Below are 16,164 nucleotides of genomic sequence, written 5' to 3' on the forward strand. Positions count from 1 at the left end.
AGGAGGTTCCTTTGTTTCTGAATAGGAGCCAGGCATTTTAAGTTCAAAACACTGCCTAATGATGGTATCACCACAGCTCCCAAAATGTTCAGAAAGTGCATATCAGTAGTCATACAGACTTTTGACTTCCAATGTCCTACAGTTTTTCCTTACTTGGATGACTGGTTTCTTTCATCCCCCAAAATATGAAGTCCACTGGGATGTGCATTTTAAACATTTCCTGTCCTTTGAAATAACACTGAATCTCACCAAGTCTCAGCTGATGCCCACTCCAGTGAATTACCTTCATAGAGTACTTCTGAGCACTCTGGCTTGCCAAGCTTTCCTACACATGGACAACATTTGGCTTATCAAAACCAGAGTTCTGCAAAGAATACAAAACTGTACAGTTTTTTCAGCTCTCTGCTCAAGCACTGGGGCTCATGACGTCCCCAATCTTCTTGGTGGTCCACTTCAGTATTTTATGAGGATACTCAAGGTAAAGTGGGGTCAGCTTGAAGACCCCCTAGATACTCCAGTCAGTATATTCAACAAGTACAAGGGACATCTCTTTCGGTAGACTGTTGAATTAAACTTATTTCTGAGCAGACACTTCCAAGATCTAAACACCATAGTGTCAGTGACCATGGATGACTCTAATCTCAGGAAGGAGAGGTACATGGTCAACTCAAAAGGGCAGTCTGTACATAAGTATTCTAGAGATGAGGGCCATCCTTCACAGCCATAAAGACATTCCAGGACTTCCTCCCCTTTGGTACAATTGCCTTCCAGTCTTAAGAATATGGCAATGCTTTGGAACATAAACAAATGGAGGTTACTGTTGGGAGGCCATGAGAGTATGGGTCAGCACTTCAGTTTTGATACACATGCTATTTGTGGTCTTTTAATGTAGCTGCAATTTTGTTGATAACTGAATAAGGAGATACAATGATATTTTGTAGATTCTGAGAATGGTTTGTGAACTACTGTAGTGATCTGTAAATACTGCTTTGGGATTATGACAGCTTTGCCCATTTTCTTTTTTTTTTTTACAGGAACAGACTCTAGCACTCCGAAAGGAAGGAATTGGAGTTATTCTGGACTCTGAGCTACCTCATTTAATTGGCATTGATGATGATCTTCTAAGTACAGGCATTATTCTTTATCATTTAAAGGTAAGAATAACATGAAACATTCAGGTATATGTTTCATGACACAGTATGCAGTTACTGAGTTATCATCTGTGTGGTGCAGATTTGTTGCCGTAGATTTATAGATTGGATTCTGCTATGCAGTGTTCAGTTTATTTACTTTGAATGTCTAACTTTGTACCTTGTGTTTGTAAGGAAAGCATCTTAGTCATTATACCAACACCCTATGGAATTTCCTTAGCAGTCATAACAGTATTGAAGGTAATTAGCCATGATGACATCTTTTCCATAATAATTGACAGTATAACCAAGATGGTTCAGAATACAAGCTGCTAATTAACCTCTTTCTAAAGTCTTTGTGTGGAAGTGAGTAAGAATCCAGTTTCAGTGAAATCATCAGAATTGCTGCCCCTAAGTAGTACCTTTCTCATTTTTGTGAGTTCTCATTAGTGTGCCTGCAGGACCTGCATTAACTGCAGCACTTCCAGTCAGTTTTGAAACCTTCTTCTGCTAGTTAGATCTAGACTGAGCTCTGAAAGCAGAGTACAATTAGTTGGTTAAACCTGTTCCTCTCTTTCTGTATGCTGACTGAGCTGTGAGAACATCCTGAATTTAGTTTATTAGAAAAGTGGAGTAGGTTTACTGACCTTGTGTTCTCTGGCCAGGTGTGCATTTAGCAAACACTCTTGCCTTTTGAAGTTAAGGAACCTTGCATTTAGTAGTTTTGCCTGCTGGGCAGATGCATAGCTGGTGGCCTGTGCCAGCACCAATAAGTGAAGAGCAAAAAAAAAAAAAACACTTTACTGTAATAAGCCGCCTGCTACATTGTAAGCTATTGGTTTATTACAGTTAGATCTTTGCCCCCCCCCCCCCAGCTCTTCCATTGAAGAGAAAAAAAAAGCTGTTCCTTCTGCTGGCACACTAACAGGTGGCCAGATGCATGACAACCCCCCACCCCATCCATTCAGGTACCATTTCTGTGCCCTGCCCCCAACACTCCCAACAGATTTTATTAAAAAATAATTCTTCTTTTAAACTGTAGCAAACAATTGCTACAGTTTATTCCCTGCCTGCATGGAGTGCTACGGTGCGCAGGTTTTAGTTTAAAAGAAATTCATCAATTCAAACTGTAGTATACTGCTCGCTGCAAATTACCCTTCCTGCAAGGAGCACTACAGCAGTGTAGCCCTATTTGCTCTGTGGGGACATAGTTTATCTTTTCTATTATTGCTGCTCTTTGTAATCCTTATTAGCATCAGTGTTACTCTGGCTGATGTTCTTCCCCTAACTTGATGGATCCCGGTTTGACTTACTTGCCCGCCCCGCCCATTTCAAATCCAATTGCACCTTAAAAAAAAAAAGATCTATTGTTGCCTTAAGGTGGCCCACAGACCCCTTACCTTTTTCTCTGTCACATTTTGGTGTGAACCTACAGCCCTCTTTAGTGTGGGGGTTCAGACACATCCTCTTGGGCTGTTCCAGTACCTGACTCTGGTATGGGAGAACCAAACCCTTTAGGTACAGAAGAAGTCCAGGGTAGAAGACTCCTTGCCAAACATAATACTCTGTCCCCAGATGTTTTGTCCACTAGAGTACTTCACAGTAGAAAAAAAATTCACCACAACGAAGATAATCAGGTTATTACTATGTGTTGGGTTAATATGGTATCCTTAGATAAGAGTGTTTTACAGTTGGCTAATCTCAGAGCCTGTGCTTCTATTCAGAATGACTATGGGGCTGCTTTCTCTAGAGAGTAGTCTGTGGCCACAGATTTTGATGGGGACTCTGATGCAGACAGTAGTGAACACTCTTGAGTCCATCCAGTGTGATTCTTCGGAAGGTGAATAGGTTCAAAAACCCAAGCAGGTGTTCACCTTTCCACAGATGTTAGCTAGGTTTGGAGATGTATTTGACTGGAAGCAATCTGGATCTACACCAGAGATTGGCAGAGTTTGTAATCTTACTGAGGATGAGATTCCAAATGTTTTGGCTGCCCCCCCCCCATTACCGGCCTTAAAAGATGTCTGTAAAACTGCATGTAAAAAGCTTTTGGCTAGTGAACTAGTTCCTAAAAAGGCTATGAGTAACTACAAGGTGTATTCTGATCTTGCAGCTCATTTTAGGGTGGTGCAGAGGTTAACGTTGTTGCCTCACAGCAAGAGGTTCTCCTGTTCGATTCTCAGCAGGGGTGCCTTGCATGAGTTTCCTCCGGGTTCTCTGTTTTCCTTCCACATTCCAAAGACATAGGTCTGGAGCATATCTCCCCAGGCATCAGCTGAAAATAAGCTCTGTCCTAGTTGGACTTTCCCGGTCAAAAAATGTTAAATCAATATCAAATCAAATCAATTTTGCTACTTTAGTAGCTGCCAACTGTAACTAGAAGGCATTGTCTTCTTCTAACTTACACTCCTAGGTAAAATTGCCAAGTTGTTAGAATCTCTTGGGGAAAACATTGTCTCAGTGTACTAATTTTCTCTCTATAATTTTAAATGATCTTGGCTTTATGTGGGAGTTCAGTTTGTGATGTGCTTAAAGTTTAGATGAATTTGTTGCATCATTGCCTGCTGAACACAAGTGTTATATGAATAAGAGTGTTTCTATTGTCACCCTGGTTTCAAAACATGCTTTCAGGAGTGTCTTGGAAGGTGCAGGCACAATTTCTAGAAATGCAGATGCTATTGTTGTTTTGGGAAGGTGTGCTTGGTTACATAACCATTATTTTTCTAAGGAATTAAAAAGGAGATTTTGAATGCTTTTTTAAAGTTCTGAGTTTGTGTTTGGTCCTGCTGCCATCCAGATTCTTCAACTGTGGAATGATAGAGGGAACTTCATGCATGGGGTATCTTGAATGTTTCCTTTTCCCAGGTTCTCCTCTAACAAGGTGTCCAACTTCAAAAGACAGAATAAACAGAAATCCCAACCTAACAAGAGTCTCAGGGTACCAATAGGAAATGGCAGGAGTATAATGCTTCCCAGCCAAATAAGAGGTTTCTTTCCCAAAAAGTCTATTCCACTGCTAAACAATTACTGCGCTGAAATTCAGCTCATCCCATCCCTTTTACTCTCTGTCCTTTCCCCAGGCATTTGTTCAACCCAGCAGCCTGGCTTCATATAGTCTCAGACAAATGGGTGCTGAGAATAATTCAGAGCAGATACCATTGGGAGTGGACAGAATTTCCTTCTTCCTTCAGGGAAATCACCCCGTACCTGCCAGAGCAGACACATCCATTCTATTTAGTAGTTCTTCTCATGTTGGAAGCATGAGTTATAGATCCGGTTCTTGCACCACAAAAGGAAAAGGATTTTACTCCAGAATCTTTTTGGTACCCCAAAAGGAGTTATTGTAGAGACCAGTGTTAGATTTCTCTTACCTAAACACCTTTCTGAAAGAACCTAAATTAAAAATGCTCACCCTGCAGACGGTCCTACCCCTTCTTCTAAACTGTTTTATGGTAACTTTAGATCTGAAAGATGGTTATTGCATTCCAATTGCTTCCAACTTCAAGTTGAATCTACAAAAGTCGCGTCTCTTATCCTTGCTAAGAATTGTTGTCCTAGGGTGCATGATAGACACAGTAAAAAGAATGCCCTTTGTACCAGAAGGCAAATTCTTACTTTTCAAAACATTTTCAGGTATTTCTCTCTCCAAGAAGCTGCCTGCATGAGAGAGTTTCTCAAAAATCTAGGTTTCATAAAATCAGTGATCCATATGATACCACTGGCCAGACTCCACATTAGAAAGATTCAGTGGTTCTTAAATTGTGGGACCAAGCACCTGCACCCCTTAGAATTCCAGGTACCAGTGCTGGAATTTGTGAAATAAGAATTGTAGTGGTGGAGGGATCAGTTGCCTCTCATTTCAGGCCTGTCTTTCTCCATGTAGATTCCAGTTCAGTCAGTTCGGATGGACTTGCTGGATTTTGCATGGGGAGCAAGGACAAGGCTAATGGGGTCCTTCAGATGCTACAAAGCACATAAATGTCAAAGAAATGTGAGCAGTGATTTGGACATTAAAAGTTCTTCACCACTTTTTCCCTCCTGGTCATAGGTTCATAGATAGGCTCATAGATTAGTACCAGGCTAACTGACCTTGCGAGATATTTTAAACGTAGCCAATTATCCCTTGTGAGACTCAAACTCTGCACCTTGTGTTTATAAGGCAAACACCTTAACCATTAGGCCACCCTCCCAAGGTTATGGACAACATCACAATCATGTGGTACCTGAACAAACAGTGAGGTACAAAGTCATATCATGTTTACCCACTGGGAGCTAGCCTTATATTCTCTGATACTTCAGGCCTCATACATTCCATCATAGCAAAACATAGTGCGGACAGACTAAACAAATCCCAGATGGCCCTGTGCAAGTGGAAACCAGGACAGACAACTTGAGGATTTGATCCAGATGTGGAAAACTTCTCAAGTAGATCGGGTTGCCTCCTTTCAAAACAGGTGAAAAAATTCTGTTTGAGACATCCTTGCTGCCATGCTTGGAGGACAGATGCATTCTTATTCCCTTGGACATGAATATCCCTTTATGCATTTCCACCCTTTCCCCTAATACTCAAAGGTACTTCTGAACAGTCAGAAAGAATTACCAAAGATCATTGTGGTGACTCCCTTTTGGTCCAGGAAAAACTGGTTCTCCCTTTTAATATAATTGATCAAGGGCAATTACCCCCAAGCTTCCTCATACTCTGGATCTGGTCACACCATGTCAGTGTGACTGGTGCACCTCAACTAAAACCAATTGCAACTGTCAGCTTGGATGATTCTATCTTGATACCCTTTAGGCACTTGTTCTATGAGGATGTACAGCAGGTACTGAAGGAGGCAAGAAAACCTGCAGCTAGAAAATGTTATGTTTACAAGTGGAAGAGGTGTTCTAGGTGGTGCCTATCTGATAAGTGAGGGTATGTTGTCTTCCTCTCTGTTTTAAAATATTTGTGTAAATTATTCAATGATGTTATATCTTTTACATCTGTCAGGGTGTATCTTTCGGACATCTCAGCTTGTCTGCCCATGGATTCCACTCTTCTTATTCTCTTTGTGGTCAAACATTTATGAAAGGAGTGTTGCACTTGAGAAACACTCAAAAGCAAATTCCTCCTCTTTGGATCTCAACTTTGTTCTTGAAAAATTGATCTCATCTCCTTTTAAACTTGCTTTTCAGGCTGATTTAAAGTTTGTCACTTGGAAAATTGTTTTGCTTATTACTCTGACATTTGCAAGGTGTGTTTCTGAGTTGAAGTACTCATGGTGGACCAACCTCATCTGATTTTCCACCAAGACAGGGCTGTTTTATGTAATAATCCATATTTCATGCCAAAAATAGTTTTTGAATTTACCCTGAATTAAGTCATCCGTCTGCCAGTTTTCTTTCCAGAACATGAAAACAAGGGTGAGAAAATTCTGCATACATTGGATGTACACAGGTAGCTCAGATACTGCCTTGACAGAACTAAGTGCTTCAGGAAAGCTGAACAACGGTTTGTTTCTTGTTTTGAGGCTAAGAAGGATCAAACTGCCTCTATAAGCAAATGGTTGCGCACTGGTTGTCCTCTGCTACTGTTTTTTGTTACTCCCACCCTGGTAAGTCTGCTTCATGCAAGATTAAGGCACATTCCACCAGAGCCTTTTCCTCTTATGTAGTATATTGGAAGAGTGGATTTGAAGAATTCTAGAGGCAGCTGCCGGGTGCTCTATTTATACTTGTGCAGAACACTACAAACTGTATTCTTTATGAAGTTCCAGTGCAGGGTGTATGAGGACCATTCTGCTGGGGCTAATGGATTCTTATCCTTCCTCCTCCAGGGTAGTGTAAGCTTTGGCAATCTACCCATATGCCGCTGAGGCAGTGTGAGTGATGAATGTAGTACAGCTGCAGTAAGTCCTACTTTCCTGTAACAGTATTTGTACAAATTTCACACTGCATCAGTGGCAGCACCTGCACCCCCCCCCCCCGCATCTATCCTTGTTGTGTTGTTGGTTGGCTTTATTTATGTTGGTGTTTTTTTGGCTGAGAATTGGTTGGTTTCACACGGTTCTTGCTTCTGGTCCTTCTTAGTTCTTCCTACTTTGCATTGAAATCCTGAAAGACTTTTTGTGACAGGGTTGTGCTTCGCCTGATGGGAGGGTCTTAGCCGAGCCCCTCTTACAGTGAGTCCAGATGAGGGAAGTCTAAGCTCTGGAAACTACCAGTGTGGGCTTGTGCAGGCACAGAATTCATATGCCACTCGGGCATTGTGAATTTCGAACATCTACTGTTACTTGCCCAGTTGAACGTTCTGTACTTCCTATTAAACTGTTTTACCACATCTCAAACTGATACATTCTACAGAATCCTACAGGAGTCTAAAAATGCTTAGAGGCATTTCCAACCAATAAAATCTAAATTTCTTTACTTTTGTAGCCTATTGGGGTAGTTAGGATAAGCTTCCTATCACCATGAGTAATTGTATTACTAAACTCATCCTGCCAAATAATTATAAACTTGTCTTTCTGCCACCTTCTTCTTTTGACTTCTGTTAATAATTTTAGGACTTCCCTTTTTATCCTGATGTTCTTGCCTGCTTTCAATTCATCAAATAACATATTCAGCCATTCATGTATTTGGGTTTTGTATAGCATCAAACAAAGCCTTCATCTTATTTGTTAACTTACTGTGCAATTCTCTTTTCATATCATAGTCTTTGCCCACTGTTTGTATTCTACCCAAGTCATTATGTTTCTCCTATCATTAACTCAACTCAGTACATTAATCCCCTACAAACCTTAAGACATCTCTAAATGTTTGTTGGTTGCAGTCCTTGTTCTTGCAATCCTTCTAATGGAGCCAACTCATTCAACCAAATCAATGAGTTTGTCTCTTTCAGTGGGCTTTTTTTTTAATCAGTTGTATTAGCTCTACCACAAATGATGTCTGCCCTTTTTCCTGTCTAAGTCACTTTCATTAATAAATTATATATCTCTCTGATCCCTCCCAGTCATTGTATTTAGATGACTTTCCATCCAAGTTGATGTTTTGGGTCCAGTATCTCTTCTAATGTTATGCTTTGCAGTATATGTCTGAAAGTCAGGGACTCCCAGACCTCTTGTTTTTGTGGCAAAGTTGTAATGTACTATATCACCTGATGTTTTTTTTTCCACCAGTAAGTATTTTGTAGTGCTGTTTCTCTCTTTACTGGGGAAAAAACTCATCCAAGGGAGGGAAAAGCAAACCCCGAGATGTACAATACTAGTGGCAGAGCTAGCCACACTGGACTTGCCTATATTCTTTGTCGCCTGTTTTATATATGACATTATGATGACATGACTATATTTCTAATAATATATGGAGGTGAGAAATAGTGTATTCTGCTGCAAAAATAGACAAAGTAATAGAATGAGAGGAGTAGCAGGCGGGAAGAATAAGGACAAGGAGAGAGAGTTATTGTAGAGATGAGGATGTTATGGATGGACATTAGAGAGGAAAACGAAAGTATTGAATGAAGAGGTAGAAGAGTTTATATTAGTAGTATGGTATCATTAAAGTGAGAGCTTCTTTTGATGTTAGGCCATTACTACCTGGTAAAATATGGAGGTGTTAGTGAAATAAGAGTGGGGGAAGGCATAGTTATAGTGAGCTAGAGGTCATGCATCTGTTTTGAGGGTTATGCAAGTCCAGGCCCAGGTGTAAGATAGATATTTTTTAGATAGGTCTTAAAATTGGAAAAGTTGTCAGCATGTTTAAGGGGTAAGGGAATAGAGTTTCAGGAATGGGCTACATACCTGGAATTGAGTTTCCTGCTGACAGATGTGGTTTGTAGTTAGTGAGGAGCATTTTGTTTTCAGATCAAAGTGGCCTAGAAGGGGTGTATGTATGTAATACGTTTACTAGGGCTTTGCTCTGTTCTGGTTTGTATATGAATTTGTGGATTAGGAGTAGTTTGTTGTAATTTAAGCCAATCAAGATGTTTTAGGGCTAAGCAGTGATGGGCTCTGTTTGATGAGTTAGTGGCAAATTTTGCTATTTTGTTGTAGCACTGATTTAGTTTATTTTGGATGGAAGTTTGAAGGTTAAGCAGTACTGGGGAGCCATATAGTAAAGTGGGGAGTAGGAGTGTAAAGTCCAGAAGTTTCCTAGGTTATTTAGTTAAGCAGTTTTTTTTTTGTTCTATGGAGTGTCCCTAATTTATTTTGATTTTTTTTTTGATAACCTGAAATTTGACTTGCATATGTGACAAGTTATCAATTGTCATGCTTAGTAGCTTTGTATGGAAAAGTGACTTCTATAGGGGTGTAATCAGAGACTGTAATTGAGAAATTTTGTTTGAGGTGTGTATGGGGTTTGGGGAAGAATAATAGCAGTTTTTTTTATTGAGTAGAAGCAGGGAATTGTTGAGTCAGCTTTTAGCTGATGAAAAGGAGTCTTGAATGATGTATTGTAGAGCAGTCGGGTTACTGGCAAAACAGACTAATGTATGGTCACCTGCATATTGTATGAGGGATGCATGACATTTGGTGGAGTGTAGGTTTTTGGTAAATATGTTGAAAAGCAGTGGCCCCAGTATGGATCCTTGCGAAGACCTGTTTTGATGGGTAAGAAGGATGAGTAAGAGTTAATCGTTTAACAAACTGGAGTCTATTGGAAATGTAGCTGGAGAACCAGTTTGTTGATAGGCCAGGTGAAGAGAGTTGTTGTAGTGGTAAGCTTTGGGAAACTGCATCAGAAGCTTTGGATAGATTCAGAAATACCAAGTAAAACACATGCAGGCTGTGCCGTAAAATTGACCTTATTTTAGTAATGGTTGAGCTAGAGTATATTTAACATAGACTTTTTCATAACTGAAGCACCACCCACCACCATACCATTTAAATAAGCAAACAATTTATTATGTAACATAATCAATTCGAACTTAAAAAATAGTTCAATTAAGTACATCACAAATATTTGTTAAAAATAAGGTTTTGGATAGATGAATAAGTTGATAAACCATTATCCCCTAGAAACTCTAAATTTTGTATATCAGTAACATTTCAGTCACAGTTAAAATAAAACCATAATAGTTTATATCCCATACATTCATGGTAAAAATTTCATAATTTGGCCACGGTCATTTTTAAAACTGGGTTAATTGAAAGTATTTTTGCAAACCAGATTTGTTGTGTGTGTGTTTAAACTAAATTGCCAAAATAACTCTCTGTACTCCAGGTGTGTTTCTCTTTCTAGGTTAATTATGTTTAGGTGAAGTTTAGCAGAGCTGTGGTCGTGCTGTGCCCTGGTCTGAAACCATGTTGTGTGGTAATAAGAAGGTTATTCATTTGTAAATGAAGCATTAATTGATTATGACTGCATTTTTCAAGGATTTTTGAAAGTGGGGATAGGGAATAGCAGTGGGTCTAAAGTTGGGTATATCATTGGAGTTGTCTCCCTTATAAAGTGGGATAATGTGAGATTTTTTCCATAAGGCTGGGACATGTGATTTCTGAAATGACCTATTTATGAAAATGGATATGGGAAAGGTATTGGGCTGGCTACTATCTTTAGGAAATCACCAGAAATTCCATCTGATGGCAGGTGTACTTTGTTTGCTGTATTTCTTGATTATTGTGATAGATTGAAGGGAAAAATAATGAGTATTAGTGGGCTTGGGAAGTGAGAGACAGTGGGATGGTCAGGTATTTGAAGAGGTTGCTTTGTTTTGAGTTTAGTTGTGAAGTAGTTTAGTGCTGGTAGAAATCATTGAAAGTGTTTGCTGTTTATTCAGGTGTGCAGTGTTGTCGGGTTTGGTTATACATTTTAGCCAGGGTATAGTATTTTAGTTTTGATGCCCCAGAATTGTTTGCAGTTTTTTGTAGCTTCTATTCTGCAAATTGGAGTAATACGTTTTTTGTTAAGTTTGATCTGGCATTTTTGTTTATTTCTTATGTATTTATATCTTATGTATTTATATCCTTGAAGTTTGTTTTGTTATTGAGCCACGCCTTCCAGGTTTTATCTCCTCAATTTCCTGGTTGGTAGGAGTGAGCCAGGGAGCATGGTTGTTGTGTACTCTTTTCATCCCAAGGGGGGCTATGCTGTGTAGTAGTTCCATAAATACCTTATTAAAATAGCAGCGTAATCTAGTGTCCAGAATTTTAGGATGTTCCAGTTATGGGATTGTAGTGAGGTGTTAAATAGGTCTGGACATACCTTTCAACCTCTTAGTGCAAGAAATCTGGACAAAGCCTGACAAAATGAGGGGGGACAAAGACCCAAAAATAAGAACAGATTGTGAGTAATGCCCTTATAAATGGAGAAATTTGCAAGAGTAACAAGGTTTGTATTGTCATACATTTTTTGAAAGATTCAAGTCTGAAACTAAAGCATATGCTGTCATTTGGTGACTTCAGTCCTCATATCATCCCATTGATTAGCCAAAAAACACACATTTTATGAGGAACAAACAAAAAATATGAGGCAAAAATCTGAACAGTTTAGAGGTATGTATGGTTCTGAATCAAAGTCGTTCATATTGCAGTCTTCCAAGATGGCTGCACATTGAGTAACAGCTTAATTCTAGCTCTCCCAATGTAAAACAGAAACTCAGCAGAGAAAGCCAGTGGATTTGTATTTCTGGGTAAATTTCAATAAGTGGCTAATAAGTGTATTGCCTGGATGCCAGGAAAAAAAGAAGTACAGGGGACCTGAAAGAAAATCATCTACAACAGGTGAGAAAATAACACTGACTGGGATGAATACTGCAGCTGTTCAGCAAAAAGCATTCAAGCTCCAGATGTCACTTCCAGTAACCTAGAGGAAAATGTAAGACAACTGCACACAGACCTGATTGACATAAACAAAATACTGATGGAGTATCCATCCTCAACCCCTTTTGCCATTTTGAACATGGGTTTGGGGTGTCACTTCTACAGTGACAATCATCTTGAACCAAGGTTTACACCACCAGGTGCCTAGCCCTGCAGCTGTAATTCATTTGCACCACACACTAGCTCACACACTCACCTATGGCCAATTTAGAGTGCTCAGTCCACCTACTGCATGTCTTTGGGATATCGGAGGAAACCCACGTGACTGCAGGGAGGATATGCAGACTCTAGCAACTTAAATAACAAAAGGCTGGAAAAATGGAAGAAGCTTTAAACAGATATTCAGATGAGGTGGTCAAACTGCAAAAGTCAGAGTTCAAAATGAAGAAAAGGCTGGCTGAATATGAGACTGCTCAAGAAAAGATGTTTCAAAAAATAATAGAATTAGAGGGCAGAGCATTTGGGAAAAAACAGGGGTTCAGGCTCCTAGGCAGCGAGACATTTCCTTGTGGTACATTTGACTGGGGACACATGGTTGAAGTGACAGTCAGCTGCAGAAAAATATGGCTGTTTGCAAATTCCCTGTGGTCAAAGAGAAGAATGTGCTGCCATGCCCACAACTTCAATAACCAAATGCACAGGGGGAAAACAATGTCCATGTTCTGGAGGGAACATGAGACAACAGGCAATGTAGCAGGCATCAACAGCAGGCTGGCCAGAGGGTATGTCAGTGGCAGTAAAAATGGAGTGCACAATGGGCAGTGCCTTTATAATCAGTGTGTGTGGACCATTACCCCCTTCACAGTGTCTAGGGAACATTACCTAAAATGCATACTGGAGCATAAATGTGACTACAGTAGCCTGCAGGATTTACTCCATGCTGTAGCACACTTCTGCATGTCTTAGATATGCAAGTATGTACTGTACACTGAACACAACACTCATTACTTCTTCTGTTGCCATGCATTTGGCTATTAACGTTGTGAGCATGGCAGTGGGTGCTTCTGTTTGCCCACAGGGAATTTGCAAACAGACATCTTTCTCTGCAGCTGACTGTCACTTCAGCCATGTGTCCCCAGTCAAATGTATCACAGGGAAATGTCTCACTGTCTAGGCACTTGAACCCAAAAAGCAGATATTTTCTACTGTACCAGAAAAGCTGGAAGGAACAAACCTAATCATTTTATGAAAGCACAAATAAGCAACTGGACTGGTATTCCACAGTATGAGTTGTTAACTGAAAGGGCACATTGTGTGTTTGCTCCAAACCTGGCTATGAGAAAGCAGCCTAGACCTTTAATAGTAAAGATGCAATCCTACCACAGAAGGAGTTTTTTCTAACAAAACTCTAGCAGAAGGACAAAGTAATAAAAGTGGGAGACAGCAGAGAGTTTGTAGAGAATGAGTACTCACTGTACACCAGGCAGAAGAGCAAATTTATTCCACTATTTGGGGAATGTCGAGAAGCAGGCTTCAAACTGTTATACCCAGCTATTTTCAAAATATTATCTCCTGGAGGGACAGAATCATTTTTGATGCAGTACATGCAAAGGAGGAAAGACAAAAATTTGTCCAACAAAAAGTGAGCTGTGAAACTGAAAGAGATTCTGCCTCTTGTTCTTCTGGTAATAAAGATCAGAGAGACTGTGCTAGTGAAACCTTTTCCAGTGTTACAATAGAAAATGTTTGAGAAGGGAAAAGCAGAAGTGTTGACTTGAAGAATTGAGAGTATGTTAGAAATGAAGCAGATATAGGATTTTGGAGATGGAGATGAATAGGAATAAAATGAGTAACTTGGAAATTAACACATGGGATTACAAAGCAGTATTATATTTGTAAAACATGACAGAAAAAGAAAATCTGGAAATATTGGACTTTTTTTTGGACTTGGTTAAACTTGTAAGGGAGTCTAAAGCATATGCCCTACTTTGTCATTAATGTTCAGAAAAATGAGAGGGGAAGAGGAGAGAGAAAGCTAACTGTTAAGTAACACAACTTTTTTCACATAGTAATATTTTTGTAGTGCTTGATTTTTTTGCATGCTATAAAGTAAACTTTTCTCAGTTATTTTTAAGTGTAATGGGGATGGATACTAATATGAACAGGTGCACCTGTCTATTTTTCCTTTCTCTTATCTTCTGTCTTTCTCCTTGTTCAGTTTTAAGAAATATAGGCATTGCAGTGTGAAAAAATAGTATGGTTAAAACAGCATGACAAAAGAAAAATTGATGTACTTTTTTCATTCTTGCATAGAGGAATGGCTGGATTAAGACCCTTAACTTGATATAGTAACAAGTTTTAAGAGAAATCAAGTGAATGAAAAAGAGAAAGAACATTGAATATTATAAAGTTTCTTCTAGCAAATAAATGTATGCTTAGTAGCAACCCTGTATCTGGTCCTCAGGTCTCCATGAAGGCAATATGATAAAGAGAAATGGCTAGGAGATGATGTTTTCTGAAAGCATGCAGTTGTTTTCCCAGCTGGGAGAGCTATAGAGATGAGAGAAAAACAGACAGCAGTTAGTAGAAGTACACACTGTACCATGTGTCTTAGCATGGATAACTCTTTTTTGGTTAACTCAAGTTTGTGAGTGTGGCTGTCAGTATGGGATACTTAGGTTCATAGGTGTGTACTAGGCTAATGGCCCTGGAGCCTTTAGAAACCTAGCCCATAGGAGTTCCCTGACATCGTACCACCTGACCTTAGTTCCCAGTGCCTCTGTCGAGTAGAGCCACTGGAGGGATCCCTGGGATGAATTTTCTATTTCCCATCCTCTCGTCAAGGTTTCTGTTGAAGAGGGCCAGTGAGGTGCTCTGTTTGACATGTTTATGAAGTCTACTGCATAGCAAGGGCAGTCTCTGGGTTATGAACCTATCCCTCCAGCATGTTCTGTTGATTGTGGTAATGAGGTTGAGGTTACTGGAGTATGTGGTGCAGAGGGATTGGGATTTCTATAGATGTAGCATTTCTAACAGAGCTGGATCAGGCATGGCTTTGTATGTCGAGCAGAGATCTCCTCTAAGTAGGCGATATGAGTCAGAGAATAGTTGGAGTTTTTTGATTCTGTCTATATAGGACAAGTGTTTAAGGCGTATGATCCTCTTTGTGAGGTACTTTTGCAGCTTGTCCAGTTGTTGCAAGTGTCTAGTAAGGTACTGCCAAATGGGGCATTGTACTCGATGACTGGCCTGATGAGGGAAGAGTAGAGGGAGACGATGACCTCTTTCTTCCTGGATGCAAAACCCTTAGTAATGAAATGTGTCACAGTGAAGGGTTTTCTGACCACAGTGGCAATGTTGCAAAAGAGAGGCTGCTGTCAACCTGTGTTCCCAGATCTCTTATAATGCCTTCTGTGTTCAGTGGACTGCCATCAATGTGGTAATTCATGGGAACTGGGTTTTTCCAAAGGGGATGACGACACATTTTTTGGCAATGAGCCTAAGGCCATAGTTCTGACACCAGTCGTTGGTCTTATTGAGGCCTTTCTGTAGGATGTCAACATCACTTGGGGAGTTAATAATAGCTCCCAACTTGCAATCATCTGTGAACTTTGTCAGTCAGAAACCCTTTGTGTTGGCCTGGACTTCAGAGAAGTAGATACCAAACAGGTCCGCACCCTGTGGGACTCCACTCATGACTGTTCGGCAGACTGTCTTGGAGTCCGCTACTTTCACACTGTGGGTTTTATCTGTGAGCCAGTTTGCAACCCACTTAGTGATATAGGGGTTGATGCCTAGCTTAGTGAGTTTTTCTATGATGCCTGAATGGGGAATGGTATCAAAGGCCTTGGCCAGCTCAAGGTAGGCTGTATGAACTACCTTGCCTTCATCCACAACTCTGATGACTGACTCAAAGAAGTCGACCAAGTTGAGCAGGCATGATCTACCCTTCACAAAACCAAACTGTGTGGGATCCAGAGTTTGGAGATTCCCTTTATCCTTGTTTATTAGGACCATGATGATGATGCGTTCCATAGCTTTGCATATCAAACTCATCAGGCTAATGGGGTGATAGTTCCCAGGGTCTGTAGTCCTCTCCTCCTTTGTGGAGAGGGGTGACACTAGCAGTGTGCTGTTCGGTAGGGACAAAGCCTGAGGTGAGGCTGTGATTGAACAGGGCACACAGGTGAGGTGTCAGTTAACCCTGTAGTTCATGTAGAACACAGCCAGGGATATTGTCAGGTCCCATGGAAGCTGTATTCTTGGCCTTGGACAATGCTGTTTTAACCTGTGCAGCAGTA

General features: G+C 40.2%; 1 protein-coding gene across 1 annotated transcript in view; it reads left to right on the forward strand.

The window, feature by feature from the left end:
- Positions 1–16,164, forward strand: part of KIF16B (kinesin family member 16B) — a 3,706,250-nt gene that overhangs the window by 1,937,987 nt on the left and 1,752,099 nt on the right. Inside the window, exon 13 of the mRNA XM_044056090.1 lies at positions 1,035–1,154. Within this exon, the coding sequence (XP_043912025.1) occupies positions 1,035–1,154 (120 nt within the window). The remainder of the gene's footprint in view (positions 1–1,034; positions 1,155–16,164) is intronic.

This window comes from Protopterus annectens, chromosome 1.part2, assembly GCF_019279795.1.
Source record: "Protopterus annectens isolate FY-2018-M chromosome 1.part2, PAN1.0, whole genome shotgun sequence".
Taxonomy (NCBI): Eukaryota; Metazoa; Chordata; order Ceratodontiformes; family Protopteridae; genus Protopterus; species Protopterus annectens.